The sequence below is a fragment of the Chlamydotis macqueenii genome, chromosome 7 (genome assembly GCF_036417535.1).
Source record: "Chlamydotis macqueenii isolate bChlMac1 chromosome 7, bChlMac1.mat, whole genome shotgun sequence".
Taxonomy (NCBI): Eukaryota; Metazoa; Chordata; class Aves; order Otidiformes; family Otididae; genus Chlamydotis; species Chlamydotis macqueenii.
In genome coordinates, this window is record NC_141562.1 from 16,042,972 (window position 1) to 16,070,817 (window position 27,846).

At 41.9% G+C, this 27,846-nt stretch overlaps 1 protein-coding gene across 4 annotated transcripts in view; it reads left to right on the forward strand.

Annotated features, from left to right (window-relative positions):
• PCDH15 (protocadherin related 15) overlaps positions 1–27,846 on the forward strand; it is a 323,439-nt gene that overhangs the window by 132,506 nt on the left and 163,087 nt on the right. For 3 of the 4 annotated variants that reach the window (XM_086752822.1, XM_086752821.1, XM_086752823.1), the window contains 4 exons: positions 3,054–3,166; positions 16,092–16,298; positions 24,694–24,828; positions 25,773–25,922. In XM_086752822.1, the coding sequence (XP_086608948.1) occupies positions 3,054–3,166; positions 16,092–16,298; positions 24,694–24,828; positions 25,773–25,922 (605 nt within the window). Of the gene's footprint in view, positions 1–3,053; positions 3,167–16,091; positions 16,299–22,367; positions 22,389–24,693; positions 24,829–25,772; positions 25,923–27,846 lie in introns of all 4 variants that reach the window. The other variant, XM_086752820.1, reaches the window with a different exon arrangement.

Genomic DNA, 27,846 nt, shown 5'->3' on the forward strand with positions numbered 1-27,846 from the left:
GTGTGCCGTCCTCCTTTCTCAAGGGTGCTTAGGGACCCACCGCTGTGGGTCGGCACACCACCTTTTGATACCCCAGGTCTCTCCAGACACACAGACCAGATGAATTTCTGGAGGCTCAGAGCTCATCCATAGAGACTGAGTTCTCTGCGTTCCCTGCGTTACATCTTCATGCACGTTGGACTCGTGAGGGACCGGCAGTGCAGGGGTGGGGTCAGCAGTCCTCTGCCCAGTGGTGCTGTCTGCAATACGCACACAACACATTCTGAGGACACGAAGTTACAGCTGAGGGTAGGAAATTCCTCCTTTCTGGAAGCAGATCAGGCAACGGTGTGGACTGAGGGTTGCTCTGCTCTGTCAAAATACAAGGGGGTTTTTGTGTATGGAGAAGCAGATATCTTTGTTCCTGGAGAGCTCTGCTTTCAGAATTTAAGGTGTCCTAGACTTCAGACTCTTCCTGTGGTAGGCAGCAGCTGAGCCGGCATCATCAGTTGGGATTCCGGCCATCCAGCCCTATTGTACTCTAATCTTTACTTTCCTGATCATCCTCCTTGCTGTCTTTCCCTTCTTTACCTGTTGTGTTTAGGGTTTTCTTTTCTTTTTCTTGGGTTCTTTCTTGGCATCCTTACACAATATTATTATACATTATTATACATATTATACATCTTCCCCGCTGTATGTCACTTTGTGCCTTTTATGACCATCTCCATCCTTCACTATGAGTTTATTTCTCTTCCTGCTCCCTGGGTGTATGACATGTACAGAGATACTTGCACAGTGTGTGTATAGATGCACAGTATACACACAGTATAGCAAGCGGTTGGCATACGATGAGTGATGTAAATTGAAGTATTGCACGTGAGTGTGGACAGCCATCTGTCTCCTGGCACGGCTACTGACTTTGTAAAAGCAATTTCTAATCATTCTACTTGAAAGCTGAACAAGTGATAGCATAATTTATCAGAAAAGTGGGTGTTTTGTGTTGAACCTGATGCCCTGTTCTACTGTATCGGCACGGCAATACTTGTCCTGCTCTAAGATCCGTAACTCCTGAGCTCAGAGGACGTAGCGGGGCGTTTAGACCCTCAGCTAGGAATGCCTGCTGCCTCTCTGCTGCTGCACGGGACTGTTCACAGACCTCAAATGACTCCAGATCTTAGATTTGTAATGTGAATTTTGGCTTTTTTTTGGGATACTTTTAGTAATACCCATCAGCTGTGAGATGCCAGAGTTATGCTGTTTGCAAACACCTTGGCTTTCTGAGCCCTGCTCTGTTCAGATTTCTGCTCTCACATCTCCCCAGCTACAGTTCTCTGCCATGCAAATGAGGAGAGAACATCCCGTTGTCTTTTAGGAAAAAAAATGGTATAGCCTCTGTTCCTCGATAGGCGAGAGCCTGCTGCTGAACGATATCCCATATGCTGATTACTTCCTCCTACCCTGGTAATTAGTGCTCTACCGTTGCCGCTTTTTTGTGTACTTTTGTTGAGAATCATAGAATCATAGAATGGTTAGAGTTGGAAGGGACCTTCAAAGTCCACCCAGTCCAACCCCCCTGCAAGGAGCAGGGACATCTCCAACCAGATCAGGTTGCTCAGAGCCCCGGCCAACCTGGCCTGGAATGTTTCCAGGGATGGGGCGTCCACCGCCTCTCTGGGCAACCTGGGCAGGTGTTCTACAACTCGCATTGTAAAAAATTTTTTCCTAATTTCCAATCTAAATCTGCCTCCTTCTATTTTGAAACCATTACCCCTCGTCCTGTCGCACCAGGCCCTGCGGAAGAGTCTCTCCCCATCTTTCCTGCAGCCCCCCTTAGGCACTGGGAGCCGCTCTCAGGTCTCCCCGGAGCCTCCTCTTCTCCAGGCTGAACAGCCCCAACTCCCTCAGCCTGGCCTCACAGCAGAGCTGCTCCAGCCCTCTCAGCATCTGTGTGGCCTCCTCTGAACCTTCTCCAACTGGTCCATGTCCTTCTTGTGTTGGGGGCTCCAGAACTGTGCACAGTGGCTTGAAATCACCGTAGCTTAATTCTTACATCCTCCTGTTTCAGGTTATGTTGCTAGAGCCCTTTGGCTTGAGCACGGTCCCCTGGGAAAGGTTTTGGGCTGCAGCTGCCTTGGGGGCCAGCCTAGGGGCCAGGCTCAGCCAGGTCATGGCTGTCTCCATCCCATCTCCATGGGTTTGCAGATCTAGGCAGGCTCTGGCTGCTTCTGTGCTAGCTAGGTTGGAGAGTATCCTGGAGACTCTCGGCCAGCTGTTTACTGCTGACAAGAAATGGACACAGATGAGGTTTCATCTGGTGCTTCCTCTGTGATGAGACCCCTTTTCTTTAAGGGATTTCTAAAATAACGTATCTGTTGTTGTTACTCGTGCATTTGTTATTAATAATGCATTAAAGAGCTTGCCATAGGTGCAACAGAGGGCTGCCAGAACAAAGGTATTTAAATGTGCATTTTAGGTTGTAACTATCAGGGCATCATCTGTGAGCAGTAACATCACCTCACATATTTTCTTCAGTTAGACATGTGCGCTAAAAAAGGGTTCGTAGTGCTTGTTGCTTTGTGACTAACAGCAGCGTATGTCCAGCGATAGCTCGGGGAAAGCGTACTTCAGAGCTAGAGAGAGCAATCCCAGCGGTGTGTGTTTAGCAGGTTGAGTCTCAGGAATGTGGTGGATGGAAGTGGGAGATGATTTGCAGTGAAAGCTCGTTTTTCCATATATCCTCGTAGCTGATTACGTTTATATAGATCCCCTGGAAACGGAGAGGCGGAATTTCCACCAGCTGCAGGTGTGTTTGTGCTCCCCTTGTTATCAAGTCGTTTGGGATTCCCAGTTGGGAAGAACCTTCATGGTTAGGGAGAGTAAGGAAATAATGATAATATTAAACGTAAAATGTTGGTAGGATCATTAATCTCCATGTACATGTGATGCAATATTTTATCCTTATAATAGCAGCATTAGTTTATGGTCCTTTGATGACTAATGAGAAAAATAAATATATTCTGTAACTAAATCTTTCAGAAACGGCATTTTTTCAATCCTCAATGTCTTCTTTGCAGGTACTCCTGAGGATTATCCCCAGTATTTCCACATGAATCTCACAACAGCTATGCTCACGCTCCTAAAGCCAATAAACAGGGATTTGCACCAGAAGTTTGACTTGGTTATTAAGGTAATTTTGGCTCAATTCTTATTTCCATATGCTTTTGAAAACTGCTTATTAACAAAATTCTCTAGAGAAAACGTGGGATGGGCCTGCTGCTTGTTCCTGCATTTTTCTTTTTTAACCTGTCAGGCATCAATTAGCACTGTCACAGCGAAGAAAGGTGTGAAGTATTTTTGAAAGGGAATGAAAAAGCGTTCTAATATTTCATGTTCTATAGATATTGTATGAGCCAACTGTAAGTACCGCTTGCACATTTGCTGTTTACAAACTCCGTTGTCTTGGAAATGCATTTGTTTTATATTTCCTATTTTCTCCCATTCACAGCCCTTGCTAGGGAATCAGATAGATCCATAGAATTGTCTGAATGCTGAGTATGAGGAGCAAGGGGAACAAAAAATCATCTCTACATCGTGTAACAATTTTTTTTTTTTTGGTTGTTAATTCAAAAAAACTGGAATCTCACTCCAGAGCTCTGCTAAGTAAAAAGAAAGCTTCTGAAGGATAACCAGTGCAGAGCTCCTTCGGCTCCTGTTGCTGGGAAAAGGCAGAAACCATTTCTGTGGGGTCAGGCTTTTCAAATCCTGAGACTGATGAGGAGAGTTGGCTTCCTTCCTCTTTTGTACGGATTGCACTCTCCTTGATTTTACAGTCTGGCTCGAGAACAGTCTGCGGTTCTTCTGAACTGAGCCAGGTGATCAAAGCCCACATCCGTTGTGAAGTGTCTTTACAGAAGACCTCAAAGTGTGTCTTCATCTGTTTACTGAGTCCTGGTTTTGCAAGTATGAAATATTTTCAGTGTTTGCTGCTTGCTTTGCCAATTTGAGGGTTAAGAGGAAAAGAATAGGAGATTATATTTGTTTGCTAAACTCTTTAAATGTAGGAAGCTATTAGTTTGACTTTGAGCAAAGTTGTACAAAGCCGTAAGGTTTGCTGCAGGTGGAATTTGTGTGAAGGGACTGTTCCAGTCAGTTCATAAAGACAATCCCTGTCGAGTAGAGCACAGTTACATCTGGTTCCTTTGGAGACAATCTAGAGGCCTTCCTAAAGCTCTTGTCCAATGACACAGAAAATTATATGGGGTTTGCTGCATTTATTGGTAAGCAGAGGAGCAAAGAAAAGAGAAGGGAATTGCAGTAGACTATTTTTATAATAGATCACTTGTGCATTTATCAGTGTATTTTACCTGCAGCGTGGTTAAATGCAGGGGTGTCAGAAAGCTCTTTTGTTAGTATTATTTAATCTATTTCTAAATACAAGGGCTGCACTTACATGGTAAGAGTTAATTCTTTGCCTCTCCTCCGCCCCTAATATTTGGGAGGTGTTAATGGTGGCACTGGCAGCAGATGTCCCCTTGGCAGGAGCAACAACTGTGGAACTTGTGGGAATTCTTTTTTTTATACTGATTCTGAGCATTTATCAAGCACAGGAGAGCTAGGCGCGGATTTGCATCTCGGAGAGGGCAGCAGTTTCTCTGGGAAGATGGCAGTGAGTTTTTATTACTGTACAGGCCCTTTCTTTATCTTGTGAGGAATATAACTGTCAGTGTAGCGAGACAGAAGACAAAATTGCAGCTTATAGGAATTTTGAGTAGCTCGGCGCCTTTTAAAACACTTGTGTTAATTTCCTACCTCTGATGGTGTGTACATCAGAGCGCATATACGCTTAAAGTGAAATCATTTGTGATTTTTTTTTTTTTTAATAATAATCTGGTTTTAAGCTTGCTTCCTGTTATGGAGTTCTGCTGTCACTGGGACAGATGAAGAAACTTAGATGATTTAATATCTAAAAAATATGCTAAGAAGTTATGGGTGAAAGCCCTGTTGCCCTTCAGTTTTGTCACTGTTGTCGTGAAAATTCAGCAGCCACATACAGTAGCATAATCCATCAATTTAAAAAAAAATCAATTACGCTGATCTGGTACCACGTTCTGTGCGCCTAAATAGCGAGCTCTGTTGTTAACGGCAATGTTTACAGGTGTTATTAGGTTGCCATTGCTGTGTTAGATGTGCAGTCAAGGGGATAATAAGGAAAATTACCAGTCTGTAAGAATGATAATATGCCACCTGCTAGAATAATAGAAGTTTTAATGCCGTGTTGTTCAGGGACCTTTGGAACCAGTATAACGTCTCAGGCTCCTACTGAATCAAAGCTTCAGGTTCTGGTTTTGCACGTTCTCAGTTTTGCATTTCTCGCAGCGTTGAAGTTGTTGAATCTGGTTGTTTTACCTGGAGGAGTGCAATGTGTGATGTTTCCCTTTAAAAAGAAAACACGCTTCTTTTGCAGGACTCACTAAATTTAATCTTTAAAATATTCCCTCTGATATCAGGGGATCAAATTATTATTTTTTTTTCTACCAAAATATTATGGAAAACAGCAAAATGGAAAGGTGGTTGAGTCAATACATGGATATTAGAATGCGTGAAGTAAGGCGGGCAGGAAATCGGTGCGCTCATCTGTGGCATAAAAAGTGCATTGCTGATAAATGCTGAATGCTCAAATAGGTAGACAATGAAAGAAGCTAAACTTCGTGATAAGAAATGCTGGTTTACAGCCTCCCTGCTGTCTGCAGAAGATACTTGAAGATAAGCAAGGAGGCAAACTGTTGGCCCTGCTAGGGAGGTTCCTGTCGCTGCCATTCCCTGCAAAGCAGTTGGGGGGTTTCACAGAAGAGCATGTGGGTTTTTTTCTGTGTCCCATGGACATTTCCATGTGGACAGCTGCGAGGCTGTCACAATAAACATGTGGGTTTGGAGCCTTTAAACTGAAAGGGCTTTCCAGTGTTAATGGTAACTAACTAAAAATCTATACGAGACCCAAAATGTGTCAGGCTGTGAACATTATGAACTGTCAGTGTTCCTTCCCTTTACTTCCTCCTGCTTCTGTTACAAAAGATTGTTCCTGCGATGCAAAAACACTCCATAATACTAATTCCTTTTTTGAAATAAAGTACTGCTTTTGCAGTAAGTTTTATTTAAAAATACACACCTGTTTCGTTTGAAGATTTGCATCCGTAGAGGCAGGGACTTGCATGTCTCTCTGGAGGGCGGAAGGTTTGGAGAGAACAGTCTCCTCTGGAGCAGGCGGTCCTGCTTTAAAAGGTGGTGGTGGTTAGAGAAATGAAACGACAGCTACAGGGAAGGCATGTCATCTGTTCAGTCCTCCGTGGAGTCACTTCACCTCTGGTACCACTTTGCTTCCGGAAGGGGATAGAGCTGCTGCAAGAAAACGGCAGCAGCTTTGATCGCCTTTCTGGAAAACCATGGCCATCGCAGCCCTGAGACTGCGTTCTTGTTACCAGCTCTAAAAAGTGTCGGTGAGTTTTTACATTTTTTAAAGCATGTATATAATGAAAAAAAATAGGAAAATTAATCAAATGGATGCGCTTTGATCCTTTCCTCTGTGAACATCAGTTATTTGTCAATCAGACAAAATTTAACGTGACAGTTCTGTTAAAATCAATTTGCAAAGTGGATGGAGTACTGAAGGCTGGATGTGCTCACACAGCCAGTGAAGTACTAATGAGTGGAAATGCTGTGCTGCAGAGGCATTTCCCACACCTGTGAGAGACCAGATTTTGGTAAAATTACTCACGCTGACTGGTAATTTGGTTCTTGGGAACTGAGATATTGCAATGTGTTGTTATCCAGTAAGAAGGAATCAAGAATCATGTTCGTTCAGGGTTGTGGTAGAACCTGTAGGAGTTGCAGGAGAAGAAAAAAATGGGAATATTTTGCGGCTGATGAAGTATAAACGTGTCTTTTGGCTTAACGGTTGTATCTCTCTAGTCTGTGCTGTTTACCTAGAACAATCAATGCCGCGAGTTTTCTCCAGCGCAAAGAAAATGCATGCGGGTCAGATTCAAAATCAGGGCAGGAATTTTATTTCTCTTCCAGGATTTGATTTTTCATTTTGAATGGCATGAAGGTACTTCTGTTAATGAGTAAAAATACTTTGAATGTTACAACATGAGGCAGAAGAATAGAGGAATATTTTGTTTATCTGATGTGGACACCTGTGTACTGGGGAAATTAAATCTATAATGTAGTTTCAGAGTAGGTTTTGATACAACCTGTATGGTTAATTCTTAAACCACTGTCTGTTGTATTTGATTGTGGTTTTGCCATTGGGAAATTGGGAAGGATTCATATAAATTGCACACTTCAACAAAAACTCTAATTAGATTTTTTGAAAAGGCAAAGAACCGTCTAGCCCGACTCTTTAATGAGACTTTTCCTTGGGTCTGAGAGTTTTACGACTCTTAGGGAATGGACTCTTACAAAAAGAATTGCTTTGTGTCACAGTTGCTTTGGTTTTTTTGGTGTTTTGATAACAGAAGTGTGCTTCAACACTGTGCCCCAGCTGCGCAGAATATTCTGAAGAGTATCCTTGCAGAGTATTTTCCATATCTGATGTATCCATCTCAAAAATCCCAGGTGGTATCCGGTCAGACCGGCATTAACCTCCTGACCGATAATGCCATAGAAACAAGTCTGTAGTGGGATTGCGTTTCCACGGTGTTTAGCTGGTAACAGAAGGTCAAGGCCGTGCGTCGGAGTTGAACAGACTGTTTGAAATTCCAATGTTACAAGAAAATTGGTTTGGGGTCCCGTTGTACAAGAAGAGACGTTGAATTTTCCAGCGGTAATATCTGCTCAGTTTACTCCTCAGGCCTGACCCTTTGCATGGGCTGTGATTTCCAATTTTTAGACAGCTTTCCCCTGCCAAAGGGACTCCGGCATTTACGCAGGCTGTGACCAGACACAGGAGGCTGCAGTCAGTGAGTTGTGCTTGCGTTGAGGATGCGTGTAGAGACTGAGCCCCAGTATCAGGCGCACCGGATTTCCTGTTAATGAGGGAAGATCTTGTGTGAAGCTTGGTGGTGTAAAGTACTGGTGCCCATGTTTGGTTGCGTGAGTGCTGCTGGGATAGTGGCATGTCTGTGTCCCTGTTCTGCCCATTCCAAGAAACCACCTGGGAGCTGGAAAGGCCGCTTTTCCTTTCTGGTGGAGGTGCTTTGGATCAGAGAGGTGCTCCCGAAGCCCTTGGCAGTGTGCATGATTTTCCCTGAGAGGGATCTCAGCAGAAATGACAGGAAGTTACGCTCTCCTGCTGCTCGCACTGGGGGTTAATTGGTTTCTCTGTTTCTGTTGGGAACTTCACTGAAACAATTCAGAAAATATAATCTTGGCCTTATACACAAAACAGTGAATAGAGATCTTAGCATTGTAACCGATAACTGATAGTGAAGGTTGGCTTGGTGGCCTGTGGCTGCCAAAAAAAAAAAAAAAAAGGCAAATTGAATGTTAAAATCATTAGGAAAAATAGAGAACAGAACAGAGAAAGAAAATCACTGCGGTACTGTATGGATCCAGTCTGTCTATGTGTCTTGACCACAGCACATAGCTCTGGTCTGTCACAAACAGGACAAAGCAGAGCTGAAACAGGCTCCCGTCGGGCGAGGAAGGAAGAAGATACAACAGAGACCCACAAAAATAGTGTCGCAGTTCTGAGAGTGAGGAGGAATCAATAGCTCACTGTCTCCTGCAATGCAAGAGCTGGGAGTTATCGGATGAAACAAGCAGGTGGCAGGTTTAAAACAGAAAAAATAAGGTTGTTGTTCATCTCATACAGGTTTGTCTGCTTTGGCAGTAGTGGTGCGGGGCTGAAGGGAAGGCAGGGCTGGCTCACGGAAGAAAGAAAGGGAAATGCAGGGAAAGCTGAGCTGCTTACATTCTTCTCTAGGTGCCCATCTTCGGCTGCAGCTGCAACTGTGATTTTGCACTGGATGGTTTATTGGTCTGATCTAGCACAATTTTTATCATGTTCTTTTTATGAGTTTCAGAAAAACACAATAATGCTAGCAGGCAATGAGCAGACGTGCGTCAGTTGAGGGTCACTAGACTGGAAATTCCTGCACTGCTGTTACAGCCCATGTTTTTTGACACTCAAGAAGTCCTGAATTACCTGTTTCATTTCAGAAACTTCATATTTACAATGTTTAGTAGGTTTTTGTAATAATATCAGCTTCCAGCTCTTCTTATCCTGGTTTGATCTCTTGGCTCCATGCCTCTGTTGACCTTTACTTGTTATCTTTGTGCAGAGTACCTCTAATTTTCCCCTCTTCCAGTATATCTTAAAGATTATATTTTCTTACGGTTAAGAGAATTTGTGCTTATTATTTGCTCTTTTAAAATTGTGCAAATAGGGATTTCAGCGTGAAGGGTAATGCCCCGTTTATTTAGTTTAATCAACATGATAAAGACTTACTGGTTTGCAGTACGTGTCCGGGCTGCGGCAGTTGAAAACTTTGAGAAAACTTCACAGTGGTTGCTATGGAATAGGTCTCTAGGAAGGAACCTGTATGTTAAAAAGCTCATCTTCCTAAATATTGGTGGAAAATAAAACAAAGACCCCATGACAGGTATGGTTTTCCAAAAATATTTTGCCCTTGTTCTGGAACCATTTTGGTTTTGTTTCTCTGTCTCGAAACGCAGCTGAAGATACCCCTCCTCTGATGTTCTTGCACACCAGTAGAGATGTATCGACTCTAATGGGAAATTGGGTGATTTCTCTGCCTCGAAATAGAGCACGAACTGAACAAATGACAGCGGTTTTGTACTCGTGGTGACAGATCAGACAAAGAATGGAAGAAATGTATTTTTGTTAAATAGCTGCTCCATCCACGTCCTGGCAGTGATGAAATCTTCAAAATCATTTGTTCGGTTGAACTGCTGTGCATCTCCTGTAGGTATTAAGTACAATAACTTTTTTAAATTGGCTTTTCAAATGTTCATCCCTTCTGTGAACTCAGTATTCAATTACCTCTCTTGGCTTATCACTGTCACAAAGCGCATCTCGTCCGAAGAGTGGAAATTTCCTCTCTCTGAGGCGGCCTTTTTTCTACCTTGTGTGTAGCGCACTGGTGAGAGTTGACGTAGAACTGAAAATCTTAGTGCAGAGACAGGTTTTGTGTTTGTGAGTAAGGAGAGAAAAAAAAAAAAAAGATGTAAGAAAACCAAACCCTTTCCTATACATCAATAAATTATTTATTTGTAGCAGTCTTTCCCCGAAGTCATCACGTATGTACTGAAGTTTTCCCCCTGTTTAGCAGCACCTCGGCGTGGTAAATTATTTTCCTTGCTTTCAGAGCACTGTCACAGGTACACATTAGAAAAAAAACAGTGATTGTGGGTTAAGATTGACCCTAAACTGTGTGTTGTCACTCGCAGAGCAGTGAAAATATTAAAATCCATACATGGTAAGGTCTGTCATGTCTGGTATGTACAGAAATAGCTGTATTTCCCCTCTGCGCTACACAGACTTCTTTTTTTCATTTAAAATGTAAACGTCTGTCACTTAAATCTCAGCATAATGACTTCATATTTGGTGCTTTCTTTAACTGAAGGGAAGAAGAAAGTTTCATTATTTGGGAAGGTGGGCAGCTGTAAGTACCCCTGTTCACCGCACTGCAGCGTCATAAGCTGGTACTAGTCATTCACCCTTGATACATGAAGAAAAACGTTTTGATTGGGTTTGGTTTTTTGTTGGTTTTTTTTTTGAAGCATAGTGTCTAGACACATTATGTGCCAATTTTATTTCACTGCACATCACAAGCTTCACTGATGGTAAAGTCAAATTTCTATGCTCTGAAGATACTCTGTGCTGCTTGTCCTTAAGCCAATTTTTAATCCATTTCAGTACTTCTTTCCTCATGCTGTACTTTCTGATCTTCCAAATTAATCCAGTGTGCGATGTACAATCCTAAACCCTGAATCTGGATAAATTATGTCCCTAATTTCACCTTCATCTCCCAGTTCAGTTATGCACTTAAAAGAAGTAACTGTCAGACCTGGCCTTCCTTCTTTCCATCTGTGCTGACTGCTCCTTTTTAATTTACTTTGGTTTCAATACTATATCATGTTTCAGTCTTCTTTGTAGCTAGCTTGAAGTCAGTCAAGTTTAAGTTTGAGTGTCTGAAGTGCCTGGGCTTTTTCCCTGTTCTTGTATTAAATAGAAAAGCTGAAGGGACCTACCTGCAGTTCTCCAGTACCATGTCTCCTTCAGTGAGCTATCAAATGCATTTCCCAGAGGCTTTTCCTTACTTCTTTTACTGTGTCACTTAAAACGCTGGGGTGTAATCGATGGCATGGGAAGCACGGAGCATTTGGGTGGTCTTTGGAGAGGAGGTGAGTGCAAGATGGAAGCTGTTACGGCAGCTGAATTTGGCACGTGTGGTTCTCCCAGGGATGCTTTGCAAGCTTTCTCTCAAGTGAAACAGTTCTGTCTTGGGGTATAGGTGTCATTGTCATTGAATTGGAGGAAATAGAAGACATAATATTATTTTATGCAGTTATTTCCAAGTAAGCCATGATCAATCATAAGTCAGTCATAATCAGTCTTGCCATAAAATAAAAATTCAAAGTTGTATTTATCCATCAAAGCTATTTTTAATCTACTTCTATATATTTCATGAGTGATAACAAAAGTAGGTTCAGGTACATTGTGGTGACTTACTGCGTTTCACATACTGTGTCCTGCAGGAAAAGGTAATGATTTGATCCCATTTTTCAAGAAACAATATCCAGCAGCTAACCTGGTTGGTACAGGCGTAACAGGCTTAGGCTACAGAAGCAGAAGGAGAACAACGTCTGAAATCCAGTTTGTTGAAGAAAAGTGTTTAAGTTGCTCAGGGAATTAAGAGGATTGTGATAGCACAGAGAAAATGACTTTAGGACCTAACTGCAATTTGAAGAGCTTTGGTTGTGAAGAAGAAAAGACTGATGGTGGTGATTTTGGCAAACCCTTTGGTCAGATAGTGCATGGAGAAGTTCATTTTAATGGACTGACAACTGGTTGCATGGGCTCCAAGAAAAATTCTTCAGGCTGATATTGGTGTGAATTAGTCTGTTTTCACCAGCAGTATCTGCTAAACATCTTTGATTTGAGAATTAACACATTTCACGTTATTTTGTCCTTTTTTTTTTTTTTCCCTTAGGTGCACTCAACTACTTTACTAAGCCGTAGTTGCCAGAGAGTAATTCCGTGCTTCTTTCTTTGTGTGTCTCGGGAGTAGTGTGAGGGTAGCTGCTGTTCTCCCGCAGGCAGTATTCATCATAATGTGGAAGTCTGAAGTCTTCATCACCATTTTTTTTCTCTATTAGTGCCTCATTATGATTGGGTATCTTCAACCTGAACCATCTAGCCAGCTTCACCGCCGACTGCGCTTCTCATTGAAGAACAATGGAGTCCATTTAAGTTCATATCCTTGGGCTCATTTGAAAAAGCACTCATTGTTTTGAAATCAAAGCACGTTTTTGGGGGGACTGGAACCGGAATGCTTCGTGTCTTAAATATCAGTGGCTTTCTTTCTGAAATAAATGGAAATTGTCTTTTCTTTGTGCTCCAAAATATGTTTTGTAGGAGGCAGGGATGCTCAAGCTGTGGCCAGCAAGCCCAAGCCTAAGCAGGGGTTTAACAGGCCACTGTGAGGAAAACCAGTTTTCACGAACAGCACTGAATGTCTGGAAGAACTTGCGTATAAAAGTTCATTTTTAAAGAAAACAAAACAAAACGAACAACAACAAAAAAACCCACCACCCAAAAAACATCAAGAAAAAGTTAAGGAAAAAAGGCATAGAGGAATGCAGCAAAAATTGCAATATTATAGGTATTCTATATTTTTGGAGAACTATGAAGGATGTGCATCAAAGGTACAGGAACTGCTCCTCGCCAGGCATTGCTTCTGGGAGTGTGTTTATGTAACATACAATAACAAATGAATTTCTCTCATTTTTATATGAAATTCTTTGTATCAAACGAAAGAAAAAAGAAGTGGCTATTAGAGAAAAGGATTTCTTTAAAAAAGTGTTGTTTGAATAGTTGTAACTAGCATCTTACTAATTTCTTTATATGCGTTGTCGGAGCCATCATTCTGTGTAGCGGCCAAAAGGAAAAAGAACAGTTATTTCTATTTTCCGGTGCCTAAAAAGAGAACAACTCTGGAAGAGGCCTTGTAAGGACGTGAATGATCTGGTCTCCCTTTCAGCTTTCAGCTAAATCTTTTCAAAGAGAGGGAGAGCTTATATCTTTCTGCTCTTATGCTTTGGGCATTTCTGCTCCAACCCCGATACACTGATTTCTGGATTATTTCTGGAAAAGAGGCACTTTCATTGACAGTTTCCAAAGCTTGCTCTTTTTTCCCCTAAATGTAGGCGTGTTTGGAAACAAACCACTGAAATGGCAGAAGAGGCGAGCTGGATGCAGTGGTTTTCACGTGGTAGCCTGGCAGTTGAGCGCTGGCAAAGGAAGTGAAAGGGTGAAGCTGAGTTGTGTCCTGGTGCTGCAAAAAAACACTTGTTGCTGGCAACAGGCAGTGGAGAAGAGACACTGACTTTCTGAGGGATTAGCTGATTCTCAAATGGGGAGGCCAAAGTTAATTATTCTGACTGGTGTACCCAACCTGATCAACAAAAAGCAACGCGCCCGCAAAGCTGAAGTGCTTTTGAGTTGAAGTGCTTGCTGAGGGACAAAGCTTTTTTGCTGCAATTTTGGTCTCCAGGGCCTAAAATTCTAACATCTACCTTAGGAGCTCACACAGTTCTTTGTATTTGACCTCGTGTAATTTAGAGCAGTGGCTTTTCCTGTAGAAAGTTGCTGTGGGGATGCCAAACACCCCGCACTGGTGAATGTTTCATCTTTTAACCTAGGCCGGAGTCTGTGCGCGCTCAGGCTCTGAAGCAAGGCCGTTACTGCGGCAGCTCAAGCTGTGAAGAAGATTGGGACCCTCTGTTCTTTTTCCATTTTTTAGCATCTCTTCCTAGCAGTTGCAAGGAACGTCTGGGTTTGTTATAAAGAAACCTGCAGCAGTTTTGTGTAAACTTTTTACCGTGAAGAGGCCTGTTTTTCTTTAAATGGAACAGGGTATTTAATGATGCTCCACTGTAGATCTGCTTGTAAAATCAAATTGGTTCCATACGTATTTGTTGCTCATAGAGCGGACTATTTTCTGAGATTTTTTTCATGCTTTCAGTATATTAATTTAGGCGAAAAGTCCCTATATCAGAATGCTTTTGAAGCTTCATCCTACTGAATCAGTAGGCAGAGTACTTCCAAGTCATTTTTGTGATGTTAGTTTTTGCCCATGAAGTTCATTTTCATTCAGTGGAGCATCAGCTTCAAAATAAATCTCATTTCTGTAAATTACATTCAGCATTTGGGAGCCACTTACCCGGTCTCCAGTGCTCTCACCAGCTACTTCTGTATTGGATTTGAAATACATTGCTGTTAACTTCTGCGGGACCGGGATTTCCCCAGGGATGTTTGAGTGCTGCTCGGTTGAACGAAATTCAGTGGAATTGGAAGGTTTCTAAGTAAATGCTAATAAAACAGATGTATGTGGTTCTGTTACAGTGACCTTACCCTCCTGAGTCAATCTGCGCCAGCGGCACCGTTGCCCATCTCTTGGTCAGGAGTAATCCTGACGTGTTTTAAAGAGGAAAATACATTTTTTCCTAAGAAATTATTGTTTTGAATGAGTTTCTTATGAATTACTGAAGGTGTCATCACCTGCTTTGAATAAAATAACAATGTTCATGTTTCTACTTCTTTTTACTTGAAATTGAAGGTTTTATAATCAACAAGATAGTCTTGTTGCTTGGTAAACAAAGCAAAACTTAATGCAGAAGTAACATTTTGCAAAACCCCCCCAAAAAATATGTATCTAAAGAAGAAATTAAAACTAAGTAGTTGATGAAATCGAAATGGCATATTTCCAGAAGAAGCCTCCATGGATTTTGGATTTGACAAATTAGGAATTCCCTGTTTTGAAACGGGGGAAACAGCAGAACAAAAACAAAATCTCTGCCAACAAAAAGTCCTGTTAACAAGAGTATTTCGGTAGGGTTCTCTCTTCGGAAATATTTTTACACCTGAGGAGTTTATTGCACAATACCCTGCCCACGTCTGCAGGAAGGTAGTGGTGCACTGCTGCTGCGGTGCTGGGGTCTGTGCGCTCACAGGTTTTGGCAATGAAGCCGCGGGAATGGGAGGCTGTTACAGAACCCTGCCGTTGCCTTGCCACAGGGACGTGTGCAGGACTGTAATGAAGACGGGTTTGTTCTTTATGAATTGAAGAACAAATTACTTGTGGTCTTCTACTTCCCTTGATTATTTACTTTAATTAGTCACAGGTAGTAAATTTTAAAAAGCAACATCATACATTTGTATTGGATTAGCACGCTAGAGTGGGCAATTAGTGCTTTTCTGTTTAGGACGTTTGAAAATAAAAATAAGTCAGGTGAAACTGTATCAGCGAGTAAATCTTGGTAGGGGAGGTGTTGCCATTCAGAAGTGGGAGTTATTAACTGAAGTAAGCAATTTAGCTTGCCATTCAAAGATAGGCAAAACCAAAATTAAAATCCCCCTGATCTAACACTAGAAAGGTGGATTTGGGAGGTGATGGAGAAGCAGTCATAGCCAGGGCAATGTGCTCTTCTAGTAATCTGTAGCAGGTGCCATACATCCACGTGTACCATCGTCGTCTTTTGACTTTAACTCTTGCTGGTGCTGTGGGTGCAGGTTCTCTTGTACAATCAGCAGTTTCTGGTTTTCTTTCATCCTTTGAAGATTTTTCCGGAGCCCTGGGTACTGATGGTTTAAGGAACTGTATGTGCACGTTGCTGTATAGCTTTGAGTTCATTGTGGCTACTTAAAAGGTTACGGGGACTGAAACTCTTTTTGCTCCCATATCCTAGCTAATTTTAGTTTGGTATTGCTTTTTTTCCTCATGCTAAGTTTCATAACAGGGTGATCTCTACGTTGCTATTTGTTTTTATAACTGGTTTCTAATTCTTAAATATAAGCCAACACCAGTTAGCAACTGTGTGTAGTTTTACTTGGCTGAGAGCCTTTGACCAGTGAAGTCTTTTTTCAGGCTGAACAAGACAACGGCCATCCTCTTCCTGCCTTTGCCAACCTGCACATTGAAGTCCTCGATGAGAACAACCAGAAGCCTTATTTCACCAGGTCTGCGTATGAGGGCTTCATCCTGGAATCCTCCCCGGTGGGAACGACCATCTCTGATCACCAGAATTTGACTTCTCCGCTACAAATTGTAGTGCTGGACAACGATGTGGAGGAGGTATGTCCCTTGTTCTTTTATAGTGTCATAATGGCGTTTACGTTTTTATTATTTTAGGAATTCTTTTCTTTTTTAAATATTTTTTTATTGAGACAAGACTGTTCTGATCAAGACAAAAATCTTAATTCCATTGTTACAGTTTCTTTTTTGTTTTATTCTGAGTTCAGATAGATTTGAAAGTGCATCTGAACTGAAAAATAATCTGTGTTTTACTCAGCTCACCTAAAGATTGTGTTCTGTTAAGAGAATGAATGCTTACTGTGAAGAGGGAAAAATAAAAGACGCTTTGTGAGAAGGATGAATCTGCTACGTGGTATGGGGAAATGGGAGAGAGAAACTCCGAGTGGAAGGAAGCAGTTGGAACAAACCGGGAAGAGGAGGAGTAGGAGGGCAGGAGGCTACAGGTTCACTCCATTCTTTGCTCTGCCCAGATTGTGATACTAACATTACTCCTAGTAAAAACTGGGCTGCTTCGAAAGAAGAGTAACCAAGCAGGAACAATACCACGCCTCTACGGCTGACGTTTCTTCTGTTCTCACCACAGCTGTTGCTGCTACGTGGTTTTTTATATTTCATGTAATTACTCTTGTCTCTCCAGTTGTCCGCTTTGTTCTTTTTTGTTTCTGCTCTCTGTTCTCTTCTTATGCTCAGATGACGTAAGGAAAGCTAAGTTGTAGGCGTAGCTTTTACAGTAATATCTGTAGTACACACCGGGACTCTTTATTAAAGTTCTTAACACGATGGTTTGAAAGGTGCACCTTTGACATAGGCAAATTCATTCTTTTTGAGAAACACAGGAGGATGCTTTCTACATCACTGTCTGCATTAGAGTGATTTATTGTCCTAAGAAGCTATTTTAAAGCCCAAACTCACGCAGACGATCTCCTTCCTATCCTATAAAACATCTCAGTCAATTTATGGACATTCATAAAAATAATCTGGAAGGCAAATGGAAACAGCTGTTGAATCTGGCTTGCCTAGGGGCTGGGTAAAAGCTACGGAATAAGTGTGCGTGGCAGTCGTGAGCAGGCACTGGTGATGGTTTGTATTACCTGTGATGTACTCTTGTTCAGCATTGCTTTTTTTAAAAGCAAAGCAGTCTTCTTGTTTGACCAAATTAAAGGGATCCTGTAGGTTGCTTACTACAGGAATAAGAAAGGCGTGCAGGCATCAGGTACGTGGTGATATTTACAACACATTGATTGTGTTGTATAAAATGTATTTGTGTAACGTGTGCCCAAACACAACAGAAACCAAACTGTAGGAGTTAGTGTCAAGGCTTTGCAGCAGCAAGGGCCTAGGAAAATCCTCCTGTGCACGCAAAGCCCAGAGTGGTAAAAGAATTCCCGCAGCGTGGCTGATGAGGGAGGGGCTCAATCAATTGTGCTTGAAATAATTCAAAACTACCGTTTCAATTAAAGACAGTTCAGCGTCGCTTGAATTTTTGTGGTGATTTTCCATGCTGGTGGGTTTTTGGGACTCTCTCCTATTTCCTAGTAGGTGATAGTGTTACACTAAAGGAATGAACAGAAAACTCTGGACTTTATTAAGCTCTGGAGGTTTTTCAGGTTGTGGTTATTCATGCTCTGATTAACCTTTCCTTGGCCCATGCACAACTCAAACTACGAGATGTCAGAGGCAGAGCTGATAATATAAGGTTCTTTGATGTAACTACATATTACATCTTAAACAAGACTGACAATTAAGATGATTTGAAGTGTTAAATACTGAATTTGGGCTGCCTCTTAACTACCAGGTGGTTAGAACAGCACATAGTTTTGTATACTCCCAAACTGGAAATATTTAATTTCATAAACTTCAGCATGGAAAATTAATTTGTTCCTTTAATCAAGTACTTCACAAGGTTTGTAATGTCATCCTGGGATTTATGTTCTCCACCAAGAGTGCTTTGTGTTACTGATTCTGTGAGTACAAGTTCAATACCTCAGGTTCTGGAGGGTGCTCTGAAATTCATCACGAGCGGTTTGACCATAGGGCCCCACATTTTATTGTTGTGCTTTGTCTGTAGCACATCAGCATGTTCCCAGGAATGTACCTCAATATTTTGCATGCTGAATATGTCCGTTCATTAATATACTTTCTAATACGTGCACTAGAAATATGGCCCAAATGTTTGTAGTTTTAGTTGCATCACTAATAATAAAAAAAATCTGTCCAGTCTACAGCAGATATTTCAATTGGGAGCACTAACATAACTTAAATAATCGACTTCCGAAGACGATGAAAAATGAGTTTGTCGTTCTTGGGTACAGGCTGCATTAGGCAGCTGACTGGAAGTTGTTACATATTTTCATGCCTCAGTACGAAGAGGCCTGGAATTTCATACCCATAGGAAATGACCATTTAAGGACCTAAAAATATTTCCTAGTGAGCTTTAACAGTTGGTTGGTTTGTGTCATGTTTTTGTCGTTTTCATTACACAATGAATACAAGTAGTTTGGTTAGGTTGTGAAAATGCAGTTCAGCCACATGACACAAAGAAGACAAAGCCAAAAGTTTCCCAGCAGCTATTTTTGTTTGTTATTGAAGAATTTTAATATTTCAGCGTTGCATGATGCGTAACTGCCAAGGATTTTGAGACCGGGAAAACGATGTGGCGTAAAGACTTAATTTTGACACCCCACCCGCTCCCCCCCAAAGTGAGGACAGAATGAAGCTCTCTGGGGCTGCCACCATGTAACATCATGGAACCTGGAGCCAGTGGAACCTGTCTGGTGACCCTCATCTTCTGTCCTCCTCCTTGCTGCTGGGATGGCTCTGTACCTGCGAGGCCACTTCCCTGAGGTGTGGGGGGTAAGAGCCAGCGGCACAGCCGTAAGTGCTCGTTGCCAAGCCTGGGAGATACTGGGGCGCACAAGGGTTGTTCTCCCAGCAACCTGGACTACTTGGGGCACCTGGTGCCAGATTCTGTGACTGTATCGGTCTTCTCTGGCACGTTTTGTTGATGCTTAAGGCTATCAGATCTCCCAGAGGTGATGCATCATCTTTCTGGAATGCTGTAGACTTACCTCAGCACATCCAGAGACCCGCCTGCGACCGCAGAGACGACGATCAGCCTCGTCCTTGAGTGCAAGTGCTCTGTGTCATTTCCTGTTCCTTTGGCATCACCCGGCTCGTGCTGGCACGGCTTTTTCCAAGTCTGTGAAATGCTGCAGGTGTAACATGGCTGTGAGGGAGGAGAGAATCAGATTTAACTGCCTGTGTGTTAGTGCATGAGATTATATTTCATGTCAAAATAACTCCCTGTCCTCAGATAAATACATGAAGAAGGCGGTCATCTTAAATGTGCATCTTAAGGAAAAAAAAAAAAAGCACATACTAAGTTTAAACCCTGTGGGAATTATAATAGAGTCCTGCTGTACACCCTCCAAAAATTAATTCATAGATGTGACACTGCAAACAGACCTTTAACTAGAGCAGCACTGCCAAGTGCCAATATAATTAAGCGATCTGTTTAAATGGCATAAATTAAACAAAGCTGCCTGAGTACCTTAAGACTTGAATAAACCGCAGCGGAGATGAGGAATATAAACAGTATGATTTGACAGCTGTTTGCATAGGGCTTCCTTACTCTTTTGATCCCATGGCAGAGTATTTAATTCTTCTGCTCTGGTGCTTAGGGTTGGTGAAAAGCTGCACCTTACTGCCTTGTGTGCCACCTCTTGTCGAAGCTCCGTGCTTCTGCGGCTGCCTGCAGCCCGGTGCAGCATCCCTGGGCAGCGGAATGTGACGCAGCTCAGTTAGTACCGTTCCTACCAGACCAGGCTCTTGTTTTACGCTTCCGTTGTCTGTGGAAGTGGATGGTTGCTCAGCATCCGTGTGTCCAAAGAACTTGTGGGAAATTTTAAAGAATTGTTATCTTACATAAAGACGTCTCAGTAGCAACTTGAGAGGACAGAGCAAATAATGGATAAAGTAACTTTTAAATGTAACCACAAATGCAGGTTATGGATTTTCAATGTTATATCCAGATAAGGAAAAATAATGGATTTTTTTTTTTTTTTTTGTCCAGGAGTACTGAAGCATTTTAAATACAGAAATGTTTTTCTCTAGTGTTTGCCTGATTGCTTATATCTTTCACTGTTATTGTTTGAACTTGTTTTGCAGCCAGTATTCTTTCGAGAGGAAAGTTCTCGTAGTAGTGCTGTCCCTGTGTAGCACTTCTGTGACACTCCAGCCAGGCACATTACAAAATAATAATTCAAGAGAGTCTTCCCAAATGCAGCAGCCCATTAATATCATTATTAAAACAAACAAAAGGGAAAGGCAAAGCAAAAAGGCTGCTTCTCTTTTGTTAGGAGTTATAGGTTGTTTTTTTCTTTTCTGAATTGTTCTGCTTAAGAATGAAAAATAAAAATCTTAACATTGAATCAGTACTGTAGCATTTGATCTCTTTTATTTGTATAGGATAAGTATCTGATATTGTCTGCCTTCTGAGGCTGTTCTTTCTCTCTCTGAGCTCCTTGGAGTCTGCAAGGAATTTGTTTTTTTTAATATCTGCCCTGTTTTAAACAAATGCTGTTGCTAATTAGTGGAAGCACTGAAGGTGCTGACATTTGTTTCTTGCCCTCTCCCAAGAGTGACTCATTTGTATGAGGAGCAGAAGATGATTTTTTCAAAACTGTTCTGTTGACTTTTCATTGAGGGAGGGGCATGGCCCTTTGCACCTTAACTTGAAAAAGTCTAAAACGTGTTGTTGCACTTTCAATGCCTGACTTGACAGACACGCTTGTGCCTCAGCCCTTGCTTTGTGCAGGGGCTGGAGAGGTTTTGGTAGGGATTGAAAGAATTCAACATTAAAGTGCTGCTCAGCATCCATCCTGGTTCTCTTGTTAGTCTTTTGACCTCTTTTTCTCCAAAGCAGAGATGACATAAATGGTGAAGAGCTTTTTAGTTAATATTTTAAGTTGTACAATTAAGTATTATTTAAATAGGCTCACTTTAAAGGAAAAAATATTTAAGAAAAAAAAAAACTATTCATAGTGTCCTAGGCAAAGGCTTCTCAGAATGGTTTGCCTCCCTGAGTTTTTCAGTTGCTCAGAATTCAGGCCTGCTTTGTTCTTCTCCTTGGGTTCTCTTCATCTAAGCGGTTTTACAACTGAAGCCATCAGGAAGGCTTCTCAGGAGGCTGTGCTGATGGTGATGTTAAAGATGCAGGGAGTTCACTCCAGATGCTGTGTCCTCCTTGTCTGTTCCATCCGAGCGGCTGTGAACCTGGAGGTTCCTGCCCAGCTCATCTCATACAAGTGAGGGAAAAGCAACGAGGTCAGTGCCGACACAATCTGATCGCAACTCCTTGTCAGTGGGACTGAGCATCGTGCTTCAGCCCTGCAAGACCATGAATCTCCGATTTTTCCAATCCAAGACAGGAGTGGAAAAGATTTTCTGCTTTCACCCAGAAATGAGGAGGGCAAATGCTGGAAACGTGTTTTCAACAAAACAACTCACTTCCGTGGGTGCTTCAGTGCTGATCATCCTCCATGTGAAGGATGTTGGAAAGCCAAGCTGTTCATTAAATTCTCTTAGTTATCGTGAAGCTTTTTGGAGACAAGCACGTGGTAGCCGTCAGGAAGCTGAAGCAGTTCTGATATTCTTGGAGCTTTTTCTGCCTATCCTGGCGAATTTACCAGCCAAATAATTCCCTCTAAAAAGTCCTGGTGGATGTTGAAACACATACAGAATCTGTGCCATTCTCTGCTCGTTCTTGGCAATTTCATGGAATTTATTTTAGTAAATTGTAGAAAACTGTTTGGTTTAGGAAGAGCTTGTACAGCCCTGTGAGAGGAGAGGAGCCGCAGAAATGTACCATTAACATCCACGCAGGCTTCAGACTTTCAGGAACTTCTCCAGAGACTTTTCAAGCAGAACAAATTCAAACCCAGGCTTTGTTTATTAAGACTGTCTGGGAGCACTTTCTGCGTCTCATTTTATTGTATTTTTGTCTGTAACCATTTTTTCCCCAAAGGTACAGCTTTTACGATGTCTGTCGGTATCAGGTTTGTGTTTCTGTACTTGTACTCATTTTGTATCCTGTGTTTTTCTTTGTAGCTTGCACCCGGTGCCATTCCCGTAGGTATTGGGTATTACATTGGCAAAATTACTTGCTGTTTGAATTGTGTGATTGATTGATTGCTTTTCCACTGTCCTTCTTCACTTTTCTCTGCCCTGCTGGTGCTTCTCTGAGACTGGGACTGTCGCTTGTTTTGTGAAGCCTGCAAAGAGCCCTTTAAACACATTGGACCAAATAAATTTTGGGCATAAAGTTGTGCCGTGGTTACCTTGGGATTGTTTTATGGTCATTAAGTAATTATACGTCTTTATAGAAATCTTAAGTATTTCAAAATGTTTATTTTCATTAAAAAAACCCCTAGTAGTCAGTATGTAAGCCATATCGGATTTGAACAGAGTGCTTGAAATGGTCCTTGCAGGTTGCATGTATACTCTTTTGTGTGAATTCTGACAGTTTTCTGCTTAAAATTATACACTAAACAATTTATTGGAGGCAAGTTACATGGGCCAGTAACGTAGTCTGGAATCACAAGTCCAGACATCAAAATAACAGTTAAAAAAACTGAAGTATGGGAAATGGTGTTGGCAGCAAAGACGGAGTGTTTCCCAATTGTGTTCTCTCATGGTATCTGCCGCAGAAAATGTTCACAGGTAAGCTGAGCAGAGTTCCTTTCAGCATGCAATGTGGTAAAAATGTAAAAGCATAACGATGCCAAGATTAAAGAAATAAATTGCTCTGTAGGTCCGACATGCGTGGAAGGTGGTAGAAATAGGCACTGATTACAGTGAAGGTGATTTAACTTGCACGCTAGGGTAAAATTTCTAATACAAGAACAGCTGAGAAACAGGATAGATTACTTTGGAGTGCATGGGATCTCCATCAATGGTTTTTCTTCAGAACAAATTAGGACAAAAATACTGTTTATTAGTGTTCAAAATGGCATGACAAGCAAGAACTGTAACAGCTAACCGGGGGTTTTGTAAATTAAATTTTTGACCGACTTTGTAGTGTCTACAAAGTGAACAATTATTGGCAATTACCTTCTGCGATTTTTCATGGAAAAAAGATTGCTGTTTGCATTGCTAGCTGTAAAATGAATCTTAATTCTTCTGAAAGCTGGCAGAGCTGCAGCAAAGCTTTAGGCGATAGGAAACCGCTCACTTGGAACACTTTGCTAGTTCTTTCACGTAGCTTTCAGCAACTGAAATGGTTTCTCATTTAAATAGTATAATCTTAGCCTTCCAAAAGGCGTGCTTTGGAGTACATTGGGTTGCTGAAATAAGTTTCACTTTCTCCTTCTGTTGTAGGAATCTGTCCGTGTCGTCGTTCGTTGTGAAATACTTTTCAAGTTTTGCCTTGTGCAGCCACTGGGTTGCCTGTTATCTTTTATTCGTGGTACTAGCCCTCTGATTCCTCCTCTCCCCTTTATTTGGGGCAGTTCAAAACAGGTGTTATAGGACGCGTCTCCCAGCCTTTCGTGTTTTGCCCTGGCATCCAGCGGGCTGCGGGGCAAGGACCGAGGGCAGGGAGTCCGTTGTGCAGCCTCGTGTCCATCTGGTAAGGGCGCACTGGAAGGAGCTGGACTGAGGTTCTGGACTTTAACTAATCTGCTCTGTTCCCTGTGGACACGGTAATAACTTCTGATTGTCTCCAGGCAGAAACGTTCCTCCCCCTTTCTGTTAGCTGAGGTGCCTTTTGTCCCCAAATTAGTTTGAGTAACAAATTTACAATGCCTTGACTTGTTTAGGTTTTTTTTTTCTCTTTATCTTAAAATGTTACTTCCTATTGAAAATTATACCACAGTTGCTTTACTGTGGTTTTCCCCGATCAACTGAGAGATTCATAATTCTATCTCAATGTATTTTGATTCTTTTTGAGACATAATCTCTGAACAGCATCTATTTAGTGATATGCTTCAGCACACGGGATTATCTTTTTTCCTTGCATCAACTGAACTGTTTTATTGCTCCGTTAATCAAGATAAGTTTTGGTTTTAATATGGTTGAAGACAAATGCTTGAATGTGGTTTCTTACATTGGTAAGTCGTATTTGGCTTAAAATTGTTTTAACAAAAAAAAAGCATTATTTAAAACTAGCAGATACAGGTATTTGTTTCCCATTGGGTTTACGTAATCTGTAGGTTTAAGTGTATTTCCTAATACATTTTTCATCAAGAAGATTAGATTTTTAGATCAACAGTGTTATTTACCTTTTTTTACAGTTTTGTACGTTCATTTGGTCATGGTATTTGTACTTGCTGCTTATTTAGGCTTCAACTAAAACAAGCGCTTGCATTGAGTAATTGGAAACTTAATGGTATATATGAATTTGTAATAAAATGCTCTTTTTTAATATCGTTTAAAGACCAAGGATCCCGAGCTCCATCTCTTTCTGAACGATTACAACACGTTTTTCACTGTGACCCAGAGTGGCATCACCCGCTACCTCACCCTGCTGCAGCCTGTAGACAGAGAAGCCCAGCAGCTTTACACCTTCTCGGTAAGCTAAACGCACCTGAGGGCATTGCTCAGAGCACGTGTGGAAAAATCGTTAGTTACGACATCAGTGTAGGTCGTTAAAACGGCACAGTGGAAGAAAAACAGTGAAGGATGAGCCGCAGCAATACTGGGGGGAGATTGGGAGGGAGAGTTGATAATTGGGGTAGTGTGCTCTTCCAAAATGCGTGGGTTTGGATCGATAGCAACAATTTAGATCCCCTGCCAGCATCACCTGAGTGGTCCCAGGCTTGTATCCTGCTCCTCGCCACCCTCGCGTGACACGGTCTGACTGGCCTTTGCCTTTTCTTTCCTCAGCCTTGAGCTAGGAAGGTGACACTGTAACAACGTTTCTGTTGACCCTGTTCCTCTGCAGGGGTTCCCAACCAGTGCCCCCATATCTGTATCTTCTGTCCATTTAGCAGTTGAAAGAGCAGCTCCAATTTCCTCTACGGAGTAAGAATGCCTCTAGCTCTTTAAGTCCCAGCTTAAAATGCTACCTTTGATGTGTAATTACATATAGCAGCTCCTGTGTGGCTGTGCCCAGGTGAGACTTCCAGTGTTAGACTGGTTTGTGAGCTGTTGTGGCTCCTTGAGCGTGTTCAGCGCAGCTGGGGACAGGCTGTGCCTTTCCAGCCATGCACTTACAGCTCAGCTCATCCCAGCCCCAACCCTGGGAAGCAGTTGCTCCCCCTCATTTCTCCTGCTGATCTGATGTCTTAAAGGCATTGTTTCATTTTGCTCTTGCCCTGGGTCTTGCATACTGCAGGCTCAAGCTGAGTCGAAGCCTCCTGTGATTGTAAGAGCGGATGAAAATGAAAAATGAAATGCTTGTTTTCAGTTGTCATACTGTATTTTCTCATAGTTGGAGTTGTATTAAGAACATACCATTAAAACATGTTCCTGGTCTGCTTTTTTTTTTTTTTTTTTTTTTTTTTTACCCTGAAGATAACAGCTTCTGATGGTGTACAGGAGAGCGACCCAGTGACAGTCAATATCCTGGTGATCGATGCAAATGATAATTCCCCAGCCTTCTCCAATATCTCATACAATGTCAAGATTTATACAGACATGAGGCCTGGGGAAGGCGTTATAAAGGTAATTTCAGGTCTTTTTACTAGCTTTGTTAACTCGCTTTTCGTCAGCAGTAGATGCTCTTGTTTATACAAGTTGGAAATGCACTGAAAACAGCTAGAAATGAAGTTTATCTCCATCTACTTCATTAGTTGCATAGCCATTAAAAAGTTGCTAATACTAAATGATAGGCCTGTCTTAGATGTATAACTGCACTTCAGCTGTTCTGCGTGAAGTTTTACAAAACCTTTTAATCTGAAAAAAATCAGAAGAAAAAGGTATTCTTCTGTATTAGCAGGATATTGAAATAAAACATTTTGGGAGAACAGGTAAACCGTTCAGTAGAACATAACCGGAAATGTTTTACCATTTGGCAAACCTTTTAGTTTTCACGGAAGCCCAAGCCGTTTGTGTGTAGAGCAGATGAGCAGTGAAAGCTGTGCTGAGCACAGGCCCAGAGAGAAGCCGTTTTAATTAAAGTTTGCAAGCACTGATGTATGTTTCAGTGCAGACTGGAAGTGAATCCTGGCTGCACTGAAGTTAATGGAAAAAGGTACTTTTGGGTAGTAATTCTTCTAAAAATCTCAGCCACGCTCCCGAGTGCCTCTGGTGTAGATGGATGAGAAGACAAGATGCTGTTATTGGAGGCATTCAAGGATGGTAGAAGGCAGTGGGAGTATTGGGGGGAAAAAAAAAATAAATTTGTCAGCTAACTTAAGTAATACAGTACCATTTCATGAAATACAGTCAGGAATTAAGCATTGGAAGGCACCAGTGATTTAACAGTATTAGGAGAGAGTTCCGTGTCTGTTCTAGCATACGCCCTTCTTGAGCTGTACTGTCTGGCTGTATTTGCTGTCTTCAGATCTTCATTATTCTTCTTGTCTTTTCGTCAGTCTGGGCTGCGAGCGCTTAAAAAGCATCAGTGAGAGCCATGGGGACGTTCAGCAAGGTTTAAGGGAAAAACAAAAAGTTTTAAACATAATTAAGTGAGTGCTTCCCTTAAGCACGAGGCTGTATGGAAAAAAAAAAAAGACACCAAATCCTGTTGTCCTGCCTGAGCGAAAGGCAGGTCGAGGTCAGGAGCTGTGGGTAGGGTTTGGTATCAGGAGCTGTGTTTGCATCATCTCGGAAACTCCCAACTGCCTGTATAAACGTCTCAGTTTTGTGAGCATGATACATTCGCTTGATATTTAAGGTACAGAGATACATACAGTGCTGAAAAAATTCAAATCTTTTTTTTTTTTTTTTTTTCCAAAAGCATAAGCACTCCGGTCCAAAAATCAGTCATTAGGGTTATCACATGGCCTTTGTTGTGCAGGGCATCGGGCTAAGGAGTTTGCTGAGGATTTTAAGTATCTGAGTATCTAAATGGTTTCTCCTCTTAACAGTGCATATGACGCAGAAGATTTTGCTCAGCGAGATTGCAGCCTGTCTGAAAAGAATGGTTTCAGTGCCCAGAGCCGGCCCTAAGGATGCTCTGAGCTGCCTAAGCTGTGTGTATGATAACTGGGGATGAGGTAGAGCAGCCACTGTGCTTTCCTAAAACAGCTGCAATGCCAAAGTACGTCTGTGTTCAAAGGGAACGTGCTGTTCTGATGGTTTATACTTTCTAGTGTTTCAGCTGCAAAAATCTTGAAACCCTGGAGGCGTGAAAGAGCAGGAGTACAAATTCCTGAGTAAATTGTTCCTTCTGGGAAAAGGCAAGAGGGCAGCTCTGCAAGGCCAGCTGTATTAGCCTGTGCACCAGAATTAGCTTAGGAGAGACACAAATAACTTCTTTGTGAGCAAGTCTGGGCTGAGAGACGGTTCCTTTCCTGCTGCTGCAGCGGGCACCTTTTGCCTTCTCACACTGATGCTGTGTGACTGCTGGTACAAAGAGCATTGGTCAGATCAATGAACTTATGCACATTGGGAACATTGCAAGGATGAAAAAGCGTAAGGGCGG